Source organism: Entelurus aequoreus, linkage group LG06 (assembly GCF_033978785.1).
Source record: "Entelurus aequoreus isolate RoL-2023_Sb linkage group LG06, RoL_Eaeq_v1.1, whole genome shotgun sequence".
In the NCBI taxonomy this organism is placed as follows: domain Eukaryota; kingdom Metazoa; phylum Chordata; class Actinopteri; order Syngnathiformes; family Syngnathidae; genus Entelurus; species Entelurus aequoreus.
In genome coordinates this window covers 49,385,567-49,402,511 of record NC_084736.1, presented here as the reverse complement: position 1 = coordinate 49,402,511, position 16,945 = coordinate 49,385,567, and the positions used below count along the sequence as shown (strand labels likewise).

The following is a 16,945-nucleotide window of genomic DNA, read 5'->3' as shown; positions in this document are numbered from 1 at the left end:
TCTTCTCCTCACGTCCGCGGCTGCCGCCCTCTTATACAGTTCATGAGGATTATTAAATTGTGCCCAGCTCAGCGCTCCACGCACCTGGTGATAATTGCGGCATCGATCTCGCTACTTGCTCGCCGTCAACGTCTCCTCGCCGCCATCTTGGAGTGGGCTCTGGTGTGCCCTGCCTCTCTGTCGGACTGCCGGCCCCGCCTCTCCGCAGATACATTATATTTTTTAAATGTCTCATTAAAACATGTCCGAAAAGGAGTAGGAAGAAGCAGAGCTTATTTAATTGTACCTCTTGGTCACTTCCTGTTCTCAATTTGTAACACAATTATATCAATGAGTAATAAATACAATAGTTATCATAAATGAATAGTTGAATAAGTTAATGATTTACAAACCCTGTTTCCATATGAGTTGGGAAATTGTGTTAGATGTAAATATAAATGGAATACAATGATTTGCAAATCCTTTTCAACCCATATTCAATTGAATGCACTACAAAGACAAGATATTTGATGTTCAAACTCATAAACTTTTTTTTTTTTTTTTGCAAATAATAATTAACTTGGAATTTCATGGCTGCAACATGTGCCAAAGTAGTTGGGAAAGAGCATGTTCACCACTGTATTACATGGCCTTTCCTTTTAACAACACTCAGTAAACGTTTGGGAACTGAGGAGACACATTTTTTAAGCTTCTCAGGTGGAATTATTTCCCATTCTTGCTTGATGTACAGCTTAAGTTGTTCAGCAGTCCGGGGGTCTCTGTTGTGGTATTTTAGGCTTCATATTGCGCCACACATTTTCAATGGGAGACAGGTCTGGATTACAGGCAGGCCAGTCTAGTACCCGCACTCTTTTACTATGAAGCCACGTTGATGTAACACGTGGCTTGGCATTGTCTTGCTGAAATAAGCAGGGGCGTCCATGGTAACGTTGCTTGGATGGCAACATATGTTGCTCCAAAACCTGTATGTACCTTTCAGCATTAATGGCGCCTTCACAGATGTGTAAGTTACCCATATCTTGGGCACTAATACACCCCCATACCATCACATTCCGGATGGTTCTTTTCAGTGTTGGATTAGTTACTGAAAACCAGTAACTAGTTACAGTTACTAGTTACTTTATTTTAAAAGTAGTTATTAACTCAGTTATTTACACCAAAAAGTAATGTGTTACTGTGAAAAGTAACTATTTAGTTACTTCTTTTTTTCCCCTTTTTTTTTAAGGCTCCCATTAATGCCCTTTTAGCTATTATTTCAGTACTGTTATTGCACTGGAGAATAATACAATCTGTTGATCAACTTGACATGCATTTGCATCACTGAACTCAGAAAGCAATGTGCTCTACGTACAACACACAAAGACAGAGATATGTTTCAAAGGGCCAATTTATTTCAGGCCAGAACAAATTGACAAAACTATTTTAAATAGCTGCAACATAATGGCACTTTAACTTTAACTTTAAGTAGATAGGATATTTGATCCAAGACACAACTTACATTTAACTACAATGTTATTTTCTTTGTGCTCGACAAAAGAAAAGTATTGAGAATGTTAAGACACTCGACTTCTGGCTTCACCATGATGTCATGTTAGTTGTTATGAGAGTAGCGTATGTGTGTGTGTTTGTGGCCCTTTAAGATATGACAGCATGTGTGAGTGACGTCAGTGAGTGAGTGGGCGAGAGAGGTGAGGGAACGGCGACAGTGAGTGCGTGCAGGTGCTCTAGCTTGGTGAATGGCTGCGTGCAATAAAGTCACAAAGTTGCAACAAACCGCCGGCCTCGTCATTCACCCTAAGCTGTAAAGACCCACTTCCGGGTAAAGTGAAGGTTGTTAGCCCCGAAGTACATAGGCCCTGGAGGAACGTCTCCCCTGCGCCCCTCAACTACGGTCTGGGAGCCCCCGCCCCCCACCCCCACCCACACAAAGCACGCCTCTTCTTTTCCACCGCAGCGCTGCAATAAAACACACTCAGATCTTCTGTTTCTAGCCGATACTACATAAAAAATAATGTAAAATAACGCAGTAACGCATCATGTAGTAACGGTAACTGAGTTACTGAATATAAAAAATAACGTGTTAGATTACTAGTTACCGCCGAAACTAACTTACTTTGTAACGCGTTAGTCCCAACACTGGTTCTTTTCCTCTTCTGTCCGGAGGACACGACGTCCACATTTTCCAAAAACAATTTGAAATGTGGACTCGTCAGACCACAGAACACTTTTCCACTTTGTATCAGTCCATCTTAGATGAGTTCAGGCCCAGCGAAGCCGACAGCGTTTCTGGGTGTTGTTGATAAACGGTTTTCGCCTTGCATAGGAGAGTTTTAACTTGCACTTACAGATGTAGCGACCAAATGTAGTTACTGACAGTGGCTTTCTGAAGTGTTCCTGAGCCAATGTGGTGATTTCTTTTACACACTGATGTCGCTTGTTGATGCAGTACAGCCTGAGGGATCGAAGGTCACGGGCTTAGCTGCTTACGTGCAGTGATTTCTCCAGATTCTCTGAACCCTTTGATGATATTACGGACCGTAGATGGTGAAATCCCTAAATTCCTTGCAATAGCTGGTTGAGAAAGGTTTTTCTTAAACTGTTCAACAATTTGCTCACGCATTTGTTGACAAAGTGGTGACCCTCGCCACATCCTTGTTTGTGAATGACTGAGCATTTCATGGAATCTACTTTTATACCCAATCATGACACCCACCTGTTCCTAATTTGCCTGTTCACCTGTGGGATGTTCCAAATAAGTGTTTGATGAGCATTCCTCAACTTTATCAGTATTTATTGCCACCTTTCCCAACTTCTTTGTCACGTGTTGCTGGCATCAAATTCTAAAGTTAATGATTATTTGCAAAAAATAAAATGTTTATCAGTTTGAACATCAAATATGTTGTCTTTGTAGCATATTCAACTGAATATGGGTTGAAAATGATTCGCAAATCATTGTATTCCGTTTATATTTACATCTAACACAATTTCCTAACTCATATGGAAACGGGGTTTGTACATAACGAATCATTACTCGCAATGTAAAATAGTGAATGCTAATCAAAAGCAGGTCAATGGCAGATTCAATGTAAAGTAGCATTGAGCTAGCGCGTTTAGAAAAGTGGAGCCGCACTGTACTTTTGAGCGCCTTTTTCTTGCTTTGTTGGCATGGAAAATTGTAACATTACCCAGGAGCAGACCGGCTGAGTCCTCTCAGGGTGCTTTTTTTTCCAACAAAGGTATCAAAATAAGGCACCATATCTGGTAGAACCGATGGACTTCGGTTGGTACCTACACTGTAAAAGTACCAAATTCAGTACCCATCCGTAGATATCAGCGCATTCAAATAAGCAAAAAAAAAAAGCTACTTATTTAGTTAAAACTGAGTGTAACTGCACTTTTTAGAGCCATTAAAAGGGAACATTGTTTTCATAAGTTGGAGGGAACATAGTACACATGTGAATTGTTAAGGACTGCTTGCGGATTTTGTGCTTGCATAAAAGCCTAAACCACACATAACTAGTTTTAAAGATGATTATCAGACAGTAGACTAAAAATACCAAATATGGTATTAAAGCACACATATGGCACTGTCCTACTATTTAAAATCCTTCGTCCGATCTTACTTTATAATGATTCACCAGCTTCTAAATGTGGTTTTCAATCAATCACTCAATAAAGGGAGGTTTTTTTTAAATAAATGAATCACTGCAGTTGAGCAACGAATCCAAATAGTCTCAACAAATACGTACATTGTCTACGTGGTGGTTGTCAAGAACACAGTCAAGTCCTCCATTCTGCCAAGGCGGAGGAGGGGGCTTCCACATAATGTGCCAAAAGGGAGCCTCTAAAGAGCTGTGCATGATGATGGGCTAATGGTAAGGGGAGTGGTCTGATCCGTACAAGGCTTCAATAAAAGACGCTTGTCAAGACCTCGGAGGGGCCCAAACTTTCCAGTAGCATCAAAGGCGGCTGCTGCACCGAAAAGAAGATTCCAGCCCAAAATTTAATAACAAGCTCCGAATATTAACATTACATTTTTGATTTAATTTTGAATTACTACTAAAGAAAAAAAGACAACATGACGAGTCTGCTGTACATCACCTTGTTCGCCTTAACCCTGGCTGGCAGTGTGTACACTCAGCTGACGGACATTGATGCACCATATTCAGGTAAGATTACAATCATATCCGGAAATGACTTGTTCTTGGTACTGAGCCAAGAAGTCACTGGGTTAGAGGGGTCTGGAGTGGTAACATTTGGCTCATTGACTTGCTACATGCAGACCACCACACTGTGCAGCATGAATAATCGCTCTAAATGCTCTTGAAGTGAGGCAGAACCATGAACACGACTGGTTGCACTGCAGAATAGGGTCATGGGGGCCGACCTTGTCTGGTGGATGTGGGGCTGCGTACAATTTTATACTCAAGAGCCCTTTGGTTGTTCTGAATTTTAGCGGGAAGTGTATGATAGGATGGATTAGAACAATCCACGAGCTTGATTGCACTGACTGCATTCTCTGTGTGTGTGTGTGTGTGTGTGTGTGTGTGTGTGTGAGTGTGTGTGTGTGTGTGTGTGTGTGTGTGTGTGTGTGTGTGTGTGTGTGTGTGTGTGTATATGTATGTATTTATTTAGAATGTTTTTATATATATTAATATATATTAATCAATATTTTATATATATTCAATATATATTATACATATATATTAATTAATAATATATATATATATATATATATATATATATATATATATATATATATATATATATATATATATATATATATATATATATATATATATATATATATATATATATATATATATATATATAAATAAATGCTTTATGTAAATATATATATACATACATATATATATATATATACATATATATATATATATATATATATATATATATATATATATATATATATATATATATATATATATATATATATATATATATATATATATATATATATATATATACTCTACCGTTCAAAAGTTTGGGGTCACATTTAAATGTCCTTTTTTTTGCAGGAAAAGCACTGTACTTTTCAATGAAGATAACTTTAAACTAGTCTTCACTTTAAAGAAATACACTCTATACATTGCTAATTTGGTAAATGACTTTTGTAGCTGCAAATGTCTGGTTTTTGATGCAATATCTACATAGGTGTATAGAGGCCCATTTCCAGCAACTATCACTCCAGTGTTCTAATGGTACAATGTGTTTGCTCATTGGCTCAGAAGGCTAATTGATGATTAGAAAACCCTTGTGCAATCATGTTCACACATCTGAAAACAGTTTAGCTTGTTACAGAAGCTACAAAACGGACCTTCCTTTGAGCAGATTGAGTTTCTGGAGCATCATATTTGTGGGGTCAATTAAGCTCAAAATGGCCAGAAAAAGAGAACTTTCATCTGAAACTCGACAGTCTATTCTTGTTCTTAGAAATGAAGGCTATTCCACAAAATTGTTTAGGTGACCCCAAACTTTTGAACGGTGGTGTATATATATATATATATATATATATATATATATATATATATATATATATATATATATATATATATATATATTAGAAATGTCTGATAATATCGGCCGATAAATGCTTTAAAATTTAATATCGGAAATTATCGGTATCTGTTTGAAAAAGTAAAATGTATGACTTTTTAAAACGCCGCTGTACAGAGTGGTACACGGACGTAGGGAGAAGTACAGAGCAGTTGCGTCTCCCAGTCATACTTGCCAACCCTCCCGATTTTCCCGGGAGACTCCCGAATTTCAGTGCCACTCCCAAAAATCTCCCGGGGCAATCATTCTCCCGAATTTCAAACGATTTCCACCCAGACAACAATATTGGGGGCGTGCCTTAAAGGCCCTGCCTTTGCGTGCCGGCCCAGTCACATAATATCTACGGCTTTTTGACCAAGGCATACTTGGTCAACAGCCATACAGGTCACACTGAGGGTGGCCGAATAAACAACTTTAACACTGTTACAAATATGCGCCACACTAGGAACCCACACCAAACAAGAATGACAAACACATTTCTGGAGAACATCTGCACCGTAACACAACATAAACACAACAGACAAATACCCAGAACCCCTTGCAGCACTAACTCTTCCGGGACGCTACAATATACACCCCCCCCCACCCCCACCCCCTACCCCCCCACCTCAACCCCGCCCACCTCAACCTCCTCATGCTCTCTCAAATTCCAAATGTCCCAAATTGCAAGCTGCTGTTTTGAGGCATGCTAAAAAAAATGATGCACTTTGTGACTTCAATAATAAATATGGCAGTTCCATGTTGGCATTTTTTTCCATAACTTTAGTTGATTTATTTTGGAAAGCCTTGTTACATTGTTTAATGCATCCAGCGGGGCATCACAACAAAATTAAGCATAATAATGTGTTAATTCCACGACTGTATATATCGGTATCGGTTGATATCGGAATCGGTAATTAATAGTTGGACAATATCGAAATATCGGATATCGGCAAAAAAGTCATTATCGGACATCTATAATATATATATATATATATATATATATATATATATATATATATATATATATATATATATATATATATATATATATATATATATATATATATATATATATATATTAGGTGTGTGGGAAAAAATCGATTCGAATTTGAATCGCGATTCTCACGAGAATCGATGAGAATCGATTCTCATTTTTAAAAAATTGTTGTTGTTTTTTTTATTAATTTATTTTCACATTTTTTTTTAATTTTTTAAATTTTTGTATTAATCAATCCAACAAAACAATACACAGCAATACCATAACAATGCAATCAAATTCCAAAACCAAACCTGACCCAGTGAGAGGAGACACAAACACGACACAGAACAAACCAAAAGTAGTGAAACAAAAATGAATATTATCAACAACAGTATCAAGATTAGTTACAATTTCAACATAGCAGTGATTACAAATCCCTCATTGACATTATCATTAGACATTTATAAAAATACAAATAAAGAACAATAGTGTCAAGTGGCTTACACTTGCATCGCATCTCATAAGCTTGACCACACACTGTGTCCAATATTTTCACAAAGATAAAATAAGTCATATTTTTGGTTCATTTAATAGTTAAAACAAATTTACATTATTGCAATCAGTTGATAAAACATTGTCCTTTACAATTATAAAAGCTTTTTACAAAAATCTACTACTCTGCTTGCATGTTAGCAGACTGGGGTAGATCCTGCTGAAATCCTATGTATTGAATGAATAGACAATCGTTTTGAATCGGGAAAAATCGTTTTTGAATCGAAAATCGTGTTGAATTGAAAAAAAATCACCCAAAGATTCACAGCCCTAATATATATATATATATATATATATATATATATATATATATATATATATATATATATATATATATATATATATATATATATATATATATGTATATATATATATATTTTTAAAGGGCTTTATAAATAAAGTTGGTATGGTATGGTATGGTATGGTATATATATATATATATATATATATATATATATATATATATATATATATATATATATATGTATATATATATATATATATATATATATATATAAACACACACATATATCCGCTGCATGCTGTCTCAGTGGATATCACAAGTGGTAGATCAAAAACAGATTTTATACAAATGTTGAAACCGTTCCCGCAACGGCCAGTAAGTCACAACTGCATGTGTGATTTGTTTCCACAGCTGAGCACACGTTACAGCCTTTGTTGTTGTTTAATAAGCAATATGAGTCACATACTAATTAGAAAAAGTACATAGCAGTCGTCTGGCTAGCAGTCGTCTGGCTTACTGTTTGATGTGCTGCTTTACATTCTATTTCCACTTGCGATTTGTTCTACATTGTCAAAATATGACCGCATTGCAAATGCTCTGATTGATTTTCCTGAACAAGTCTTAATTGGCACTTTTTGCTCTGCAGAGTTTAGACACACAACCTTTATGAAGTGAGACCTACTCACATTACAGCATGATAAGGATTATGAGGTCAGTTATAATTCAATCAAACAGTAAAGTCATTTTAGAATGACCTCTGAAAATGTGCTTTTACTGCCATCTGGCGTCCACTTTAAAAAAAGTGTGTGTGGTATAAAATAAGTAAAACATCAGTGCGGTATTTATTTTCCTATTTTTGTTCAAATCCTGTAATGTTACAAGGAACACTTAATAACAAATTCATGAAATGATAATTTTGACAATTGTACAAATAACTCACATTTCTGTTAAATGTAAAAGTAATAATGATATGGTGACAGGCCGCCACAGCCCCAATGTGGAGTTGCCACATCCATGTAGTAGGCCAGTGTTTTTCAACCACTGTGCCGCGGCACACTAGTGTACCGTGAGATACAGTCTGGTGTGACGTGGGAGATGTCATTTCACCTAATGGGGTTAAAAATATTTTTTGCAAACCAGTAATTATAATTCGCAAATAATGTGCCGTTGTTGAGTATCTGTGCCGTCTACAGCGCGGCAGAGTAACCGTGTAACACTCTTCCATATCAGTAGGTGGCAGCAGGTAGCTAACTGCTTTGTGGATGTCGGGAACATGGTTTGTCGTGATCACAATATGCAGACGACAGCGGCAGGCAACGTGCAGGTAAAAAGTTATCTAATGCTTAAACCAAAAATAAACAAAAGGCGAGTGCCGCTAAGAAAAGGCATTGAAGCTTAGGGATGGCTATGCAAAACAAAACTAAAACTGAACTGGCTACAAAGTAAACTAAAACAGAATGCTGGACAACAGCAAAGACTTACAGCGTGTGGAGCAGCAGACGGCGTCCACAAAGTACATCCTTACATGACATGACAATCAACAACAAAATAGGAGCGCAAGACAAGAACTAAAACACTACACACAGGAAAACACCAACAAACTCAAAATAAGTCACGGCTTTGAGACGAGCTATAGTGATGCATGGTTGGTTATGGTTTGAATTTATATCCAACAATTGCGAGAACGACATTTTACTGTCAATATCGGCTGCTGAGTTTCATTTTTTTATGTTTTCTGCTTTTGGTGTGCTTCGGGACTCAGTAAAACCATGTGAACCGTATTGTCTGTGTGTTCACAGGGTGCCGTGTGTCCTTACACTTACTGATTCACTATGGCGCTCTGAGCTTTTTGGCAATTTGCCACAGTAACGGGCCTTCTGACAGGAACCGAGTTGAGATTAATAACCCACAGTCCAACGTCTGGCGCCCTAAGCTGAACGTCGGCCGACTGTGTTTCTCTGCGAGGTATATAAATAGTCTGTTACATGTGATTCTAGTTGTAGGTGTTTCCCTATGGGTTGCCAGGATTTTTGGAGGCAAAAAGGCTTGCCTGGAAATGGCCTGAATCCAAAGACTGGGTTGGAGTTCATGTAACAAGATCAGATGTTGAGGACTTATATGCTTATTAAATATGAGTTGTATTAAACATGACAGGCTGGCCTGCTGGGGATGACTTCTTTGCATCCATGCAACGGTGTTGTGCCCACCTTTTATGTTTGTGCTCATTATTCAGCTTGGAACAACAAGGGAGAGTACATTGGAATTAGAGAGTAGGTGTTGGCGTGCTGTGTTTGCACCAGCTGTGCTTGTTAATTATTTCACCATAACGACACAACCATGCCAGCAGCAAAGGAAGAGAAGATGTTAAAGCTTATTCCTAGAAACTGGGTGTGTTTTAGGTGTTTCCCATACGTGTATTTTCTTCTTTTTTAAATATTTTGCTACACAGAAGTATAACTCCTCATCTTCCAGGTGATGTAACTCCTCAGTCATCATTGCTCCCAGGTCCACTCTGACCCAGGGTGGTAGTACCTGTCAGGGTCCCAGCTATGGGTTGAATAGCATTTCAAAGACCTCAACGGTGGAAGTGGCGGAGGATGACACTGCATGTCACAACGGCACTGAAGGCGGATGAAGGCTGCAACAGAGGGTGGTCTCCAGTCGTCATGGATCCATGCCACTGGATCAAGGCCCCTCTCTGCCAAGGACCGTGTGGTGGCTGCAGGCGCATCAGTCTCCCCACGCTAAAAGACGTCACGTGCAGGCGTCCTCCCGAATGGGAATCCATCCATTCTGAGGACAGTCATACTCGACTACGAGTGACTGCCGATGATGATGATGATACACTACCGTTCAAAAGTTTGGGGTCACCCAAACAATTTTGTGGAATAGCCTTCATTTCTAAGAACAAGAATAGACTGTCGAGTTGCAGATGAAAGTTCTCTTTTTCTGGCCATTTTGAGCATTTAATTGACCCCACAAATGTGATGCTCCAGAAACTCAATCTGCTCAAAGGAAGGTCAGTTTTGTAGCTTCTGTAACGAGCTAAACTGTTTTCAGATGTGTGAACATGATTTCACAAGGGTTTTCTAATCATCAATTAGCCTTCTGAGCCAATGAGCAAACACATTGTACCATTAGAACACTGGAGTGATAGTTGCTGGAAATGGGCCTCTATACACCTATGTAGATATTGCACCAAAAACCAGACATTTGCAGCTATAATAGTCATTTACCACATTAGCAATGTATAGAGTGTATTTCTTTAAAGTTAAGACTAGTTTAAAGTTATCTTCATTGAAAAGTACAGTGCTTTTCCTTCAAAAATAAGGACATTTCAATGTGACCCCAAACTTTTGAACGGTAGTGTATGTGTAGCCAAATTTTGCCAATCAAGTTTCATAAAACTTGATTCTTGAGGCTTCTGTAGCGAATTTACGCACAATGCGAGCACCAGACTGGCCTCTGCAGTACACATTTGTTTCAGTTGGGTGACTATGTGTCTGTTAGTAGAAATACATTTCTTGCAAAAAATAAAAAATAAAATCTCATTTGTTAAAGGTTTGTAAAATATAATATTGCTAATTATGTTAGCCTGTCAATGGGGGCTTCCATTGTATCTTAGCATTAAGCTAGCGGCATTAGATCAAACCTTTACCCTATGTGGTTGTGTTGAACTGTTTTCCAGTTTATGCCAGGCTTACTACATGTATGTGCACTGCATGTACACTTTAAAGGACTGTTTACCTATATGTCGAACTAAATTCCAACATTCAGGAAGGGCAAAATAATATACAGTATGTAATTAAACCAGGAGTGAACAAAGTGCAGTCTGTATTACATTGCAGTAGTAAAATAGGAAACAATTGAAAAATAGAGTAAAATGACATAAAGTAACAAGAAATAAATATGTTGACAGTAGAGAAAAAGAAGGAGCTAATTGACTACAGCGTCAGACTACGATGGCGGCGGATTCGCGCAAAGCTCTTTAGGTACATTTCTACCATACATGGAGATATCCGCTGACGTCACAACTGGCAAAAAACTCAAAAACTGGGGAAAATTCCAAAAGGCTTGGTTGGACGAAATATGAAGGAAGGCAAGTAAAGTTGTATAAATATCTCTGCAATGCCTCCATGGTTTGATTAAACATTTTTGGGACTTAAGGAGATCCCAAATACACAAAACAGGTACCAATAGGTAAGAAGATGTTGGTTTTGCATACTAAGTCTCCTTTAATCAAGACAAAACACTTCATGTCATTTCACTTGTTATCAGTAGGAAATAGAGAGGCACACGTTTCTTACTTCTATTTATGAGTGGCATGATGAGGGTCTGTCTTGACGTCACTTTCCTCTGTTCCAAGAATTTTTAAGTCCCTCCGGTTTGAAGCACACCTCATTAAATGTACATTTATGAGGCATGGCAAAGGCTTGAGTCATTCCTTGTGACTGTAAAATCTACAGTATATACAATTATTCGGCACAGAGTGTTTCCTATAGCCCTTATAATATAATACTATAATCCTATATTAACAGTCAAGAAACTTTTTAGTGTTTTTTTATATGGTGTAATTTGAGCTAAAGGGTAGATTGTCAATGGTGCTTCTGCTATGTTCCTATGCAGTAAAACTGAATATTAACGATGTTACAGCCTCTGAACAAAGATATATCTGCTGTGTGATTTAAATCCTTTAAGTCTAAATGTGCAAAAAGACCAATTATGTGGGGATGGAAAGATACCAGTGGCTACACTCTACGCCAAGGAAGGAAATCCTTTAGAGCCAGTGACAGTAGATTCCAAGCACAGCTCCAGTTTGTGTATTCACTACACAACTTTCTGTCAAAATCACTCACAGACGGTTTCAGACTGCAGATCCTGACTTCAATTACTAGGCTGATTGTTCAGGGCTGTATCTGCGGTAAAGGGGGTCAAAGGTTGTCTATATCTGTCCATCTGCGCCCTATTATTGCCTAGAGGGTGTCATTGCCGCTTGGCTGCTTCAGGCCCACTTATCTAAGAAAAGACTTGTGAGGTCTAAATATGGCGGACACAGAGATTGTGAAAGCCCATGGGACAACATAAATGTCTAGCCATTTTGAGGGTGGGTTGCTTGGAAACGTTAATCAATACGTGGGTGTAATGAATGTCTCGATCTGACTAGATCCAACCGATGCAAGTCTATAAACATGGACTGGTGAAGCATGCTCGAATGAAATGCGAAGTGTTGTCCAAGACAAACTGAACTGTGATCGATTGGATGTCCCGAGTAAGCGGATGACAAGATACACATTCATCAAGTTTTCCATGCAGCCCACCCCTTTGGTCAGATCTGACAAATCTAAGTCTATGTGGAAGAACTGATGAGGCCTGCTCGGATGCGAGGCAAAAGGTTAAAGACAAACTGAATGGTACAGTTGCGATCGATGGAATGCCCATAGATTAAAATGACCTGGATAAATGAGAACATGTCTTCCGCTTAGTTTCAACTGACTCACTGATATGCTTCAGTGGATACATTTATTATTGGAGTAATGGCAAACAAAATGACATTGAACAATCCTCTTCTTTTTTCTAGCTAAGGTGATCGCCGACCTTGGGGCCACCGTCACATTGCCATGTCGTCTTCCAGGAAGTGCTCATAGCTTCTTCGGCGTCGGCATTCGAGTCAAATGGACCAAGGTAGAGGAGGATGAGGCTCTGAATGAAGACGTACTGCTTTCCATGGGCTTCCACAAGATGACCTACGGCAGCTTCGAGGATCGCGTCCACCTGCAGGAGCTGGATAGTGAGGATGCTTCCTTGGTGATAACTGACGTCTCGACGGATGACACTGGAAAATATCGCTGTGAGATCATTAACGGGATGATGGACACTGTACAAGAGGTTGAACTGGAGGTGCGAGCTGGCCTCCTTGATGGTAATTACATTGTTATTATATGATTATAGATTGTTTCCATTGAACAATTTCACAATCTTAACAATTATAACTGAATATCCTCCGCCGTAGGTGTGGTGTTTCCCTACTTTCCACCTCTCGGCCGCTACAGCTTTAACTTCGATGAGGCGACGCAAGCTTGTTTGGATCAGGACGCAACGGTCGCCACCTTCGACCAGTTGTTCGATGAATGGAAAGGCGGCCTGGACTGGTGCAATGCTGGCTGGCTGCAGGATGGCACCGTGCAGTATCCCATCACAAAGCCGAGAGGGCCCTGCGGCGGCGCCAACAGCATAGCTGGCGTCAGAAACTATGGAAAGCGTGACAAATACCTGAGCCGCTTTGACGTGTTCTGCTACTCTCCCATCTTGAAGGGTGAGTATTCAGTTTGGGGTGGGAATAAGTTCGTAGTAATAAAATACGAGGAGAAAATGATGGTCAACACATGGCTCTGCTGTAGTTGGTTGATACATCCGTCCGTGGTCTCCATTCATGTCACCATACACACCTCTGGTGTAGTTGTCAGAACCATTGAAGGTTTGAGCAGAATGGAGGGGAGACGGGTCTGAATAAACAAGGATACATCTGGCGAGCAGATCTTGACCACATGTGGACCATAATTCATTGTTGTGTTTGGGCCAATTTGTGACATTTTTGTAGCAGCGTGATTTCCAATTGGACATAAACCTGACACGCATCAACCTTTTAGTTATGAGACTGAAACGTATTTCCTGTTCTAATGTTCTGTTTTGTCTGCCACCTTCAGGACGTTTCTACTGGCTAACCCAGCCTAACAGCCTCACCTTCGACGAGGCAGTGCGGGCTTGTATCGACGACGGCGCAGAGATCGCCAAGGTGGGCCACATGTTCGCCGCGTGGAAGCTCGAAGGCTATGATCGCTGCGACGCCGGCTGGTTGGCCGACGGCAGCGTCCGCTACCCAATCTCCCGACCCCGCAAGAACTGCAGCCCCACGGAGGCTGCAGTGCGCTTTGTTGGATTCCCAGACAAGCAGCAGAAGCTCTTTGGTGTCTACTGCTACAAGGCTGATCCCTGAGTGGGCGAAGTAAAAGCCATGGCCACCAAAGAGCTGCTAGCACATTCCAAATTAGTAACAAATCTTTGGATCGTGACTAGTACGAACATCATAACATCCAGAAATTGTGGTTACCTATAAGAAGCATTTACTGCACAGCTCACATCCATATGCAATAGTTGCTTAAAAAATGCATGCATGTCAAACATCAATGTTGCAATATGAACTATTTGCCAGAGACAATAACTTGATTGGTTTGTCCGGTCACGTGAAGTTTAAGGTTGATTCCTTTGCAATTCTAGAAAACAATACATTTCACAAACATCACAAATACTTAGCAACAGTTAACATTTTATACTACAGCAAGATTTGCATCTCCAACATTGAATGTCTTTTGTATTGCTTAGTTCAGTGGGTCTGTGTACCTCCCGTCCATTCGATTTCCAATTCTCCAAAGCAAATCCCCCAAAAAACTTTGGGCCATTTTTTCTATTTTTAGTTCTGAAACAAAAGTTGGACAACTATTTAATGACACTTTTTTAAAATGTCAATAGGACTCCTGCTGAACAAAGGTGTTACCGTTATGCTAAAAACATGCTAAATATGAAGGTTAAATTTGTCATCACACAAATAAACATGCATTTTTGCATTTTGGATAAACTTGATTTGGATTGTTGTGTTTATCTGGAAAAATAAACATCCATAAAAAGAAAACAGTACAAAATCTAATTTTATGGCAATATTTTAATGAAAATCAACCCTATTTTGTTTGTTTTCAAATCCGCCATATATAGTCAAAATCGAAAAACGGCCCTAACTTTGTTTTTTGATTTGCGTTTGAAAATTGGAAATAGAATGAACGGAAGGTACTCGGACCATAGTGGTCCAATGTGTTTTATTTTTTGTTTTTAAATGAATGTGAAAATGAATGAATCAATACAGACTTTGACTTATCTGTATCGAAAGCGCCAATAAAATGAGAAGAAATGGACACTTTACTGATACATTATCCTGTGAAGTTTATTTTTGCTAGAGCTGAACAGAGTACATAGTTGCTCTGATTAAATTCTTACAGTACAAGTAGGGTTCCAGATGTTCATGCTCGCAAGAGTGAACAGTAACCAATTAAGATTTACAGTCCTTCAATGTTACATGTACTCTCCAAGGACATCCACAAGGATGTAAATGATGTAAAAATAAAAGTGAAGGAACATCTGTAAAAAAATACCTTTGAGATTTTGAGAAACATGTTGAAAAACAAAATTAAAATAAAACATGTTTACAATATCCGACTATACTGAACTTGTGTATTCCTGTTTTATCGCTCATAATAATCCTGTTCAGGGTGACAAGAGTGGAGCCAATCCTATCTGACTTTTAGGGCTGCAACTAACAATTATTTTGATAGTTTATTATTCAACGATTATCTTAATGATTAGTCGGATAATAAAGCATACACATATTTAATGGCTCTAATTTCTTCATCGACTTCTAAATGCAGCTTAAGTTGTTTTAAGCATGTGCTTACTAACAACAAAGATGACTAATTCATTAATAAATATTTACTTTTACTCTATTTGTGCTGCTCATTCAGTTGTCACAACTCTAACCACAACGCCACTGAGCAGGCTTCCAAAACGATTCAGATTTTCCGATCCAAACAACAAGTATAAACTAACTGCTAACTGACAATGGGCTGTCGGCCAATCACTGGGACCACGACCAAAAAATGGCAGACCAGCTATAGCGGTTGTTCCTCCTCGTTGGAATGTACAGGTGAATAAACCGATGCACTGTTTGGAAGAACTCCAGTGAGTCGCTGACAGAAACCTGGCTGACCACCATCAAACATTCATAAACCGGTGTGAGCAGCACTGGAAGCAAGGTGAAGTGAAATGTCTTGCCCAAGGACACACCAGCAGTGATTAGGTTGGTAGAAGCTGGATTTGTACCAGGAACCCTCAAGTTTCTGGATGACCGCTGTACCATCTGATCCACGCCACTCCCAAAATGATGTCTTCTGCCTCTATCTGTCTGTTCACTGCCGTGTGTTGGCTCAATGTTAATTTATGTTCAAACACATTTACACTTGTAGAAAAATTGAGGGGTTAATTTACATATTTTTAAAGGTTTTTTAAGAATCTGCCAAAGGTCTTCTACTAGAGGTTGTGGACCCCCTGTCAAAAACCTCCAGTTTAGTATATCTAAAATAGGCATTTTTTTAAATTACTTGCGGCCTTTGCAAATAATTCGGTAGGCATCTTGTAAAGTAACCCCTATGAATAGTGGTGATCTATTATACACAAAAAATATTTTCACACCAATACTACTAATCATTAGGGATGTTCCGATCGATTGGCCACCGATCAGATTTGGCCAATTTTCGTGAAAAATATGTGATTGCCATCGCCGCTCAATGCCGATCCCTTCTGGCTGGCACTGTATTTATTGTCAGTTGGTTCAGAAAAGGACAAATCCCTTTATTTGAGTTATTTCAACTCAACATTTCGGGTTCATTTTTCCAACCCAACTTTTGCGTTCAATTATTTAACCAAAAAGTTGAGTTATTATAATATTTGATGTTGAGTTGTTCCCAACCAAACTATTGGATTGAATTATTTAACCCAAAAGTTGAGTT

At 38.9% G+C, this 16,945-nt stretch overlaps 1 protein-coding gene across 1 annotated transcript; it reads left to right on the top strand.

Annotated features, from left to right (window-relative positions):
• Positions 1 to 3,906: 3,906 nt before the first annotated feature.
• LOC133651586 (hyaluronan and proteoglycan link protein 1-like) lies at positions 3,907 to 15,305 on the top strand. Its single transcript, XM_062049564.1, has 4 exons — positions 3,907 to 4,169; positions 12,913 to 13,254; positions 13,345 to 13,647; positions 14,039 to 15,305. Exons 1-4 carry the CDS (start codon positions 4,079 to 4,081, stop codon positions 14,326 to 14,328), a joined length of 1,026 nt encoding a protein of 341 aa, XP_061905548.1. The 5' UTR covers positions 3,907 to 4,078; the 3' UTR covers positions 14,329 to 15,305.
• Positions 15,306 to 16,945: the final 1,640 nt, after the last annotated feature.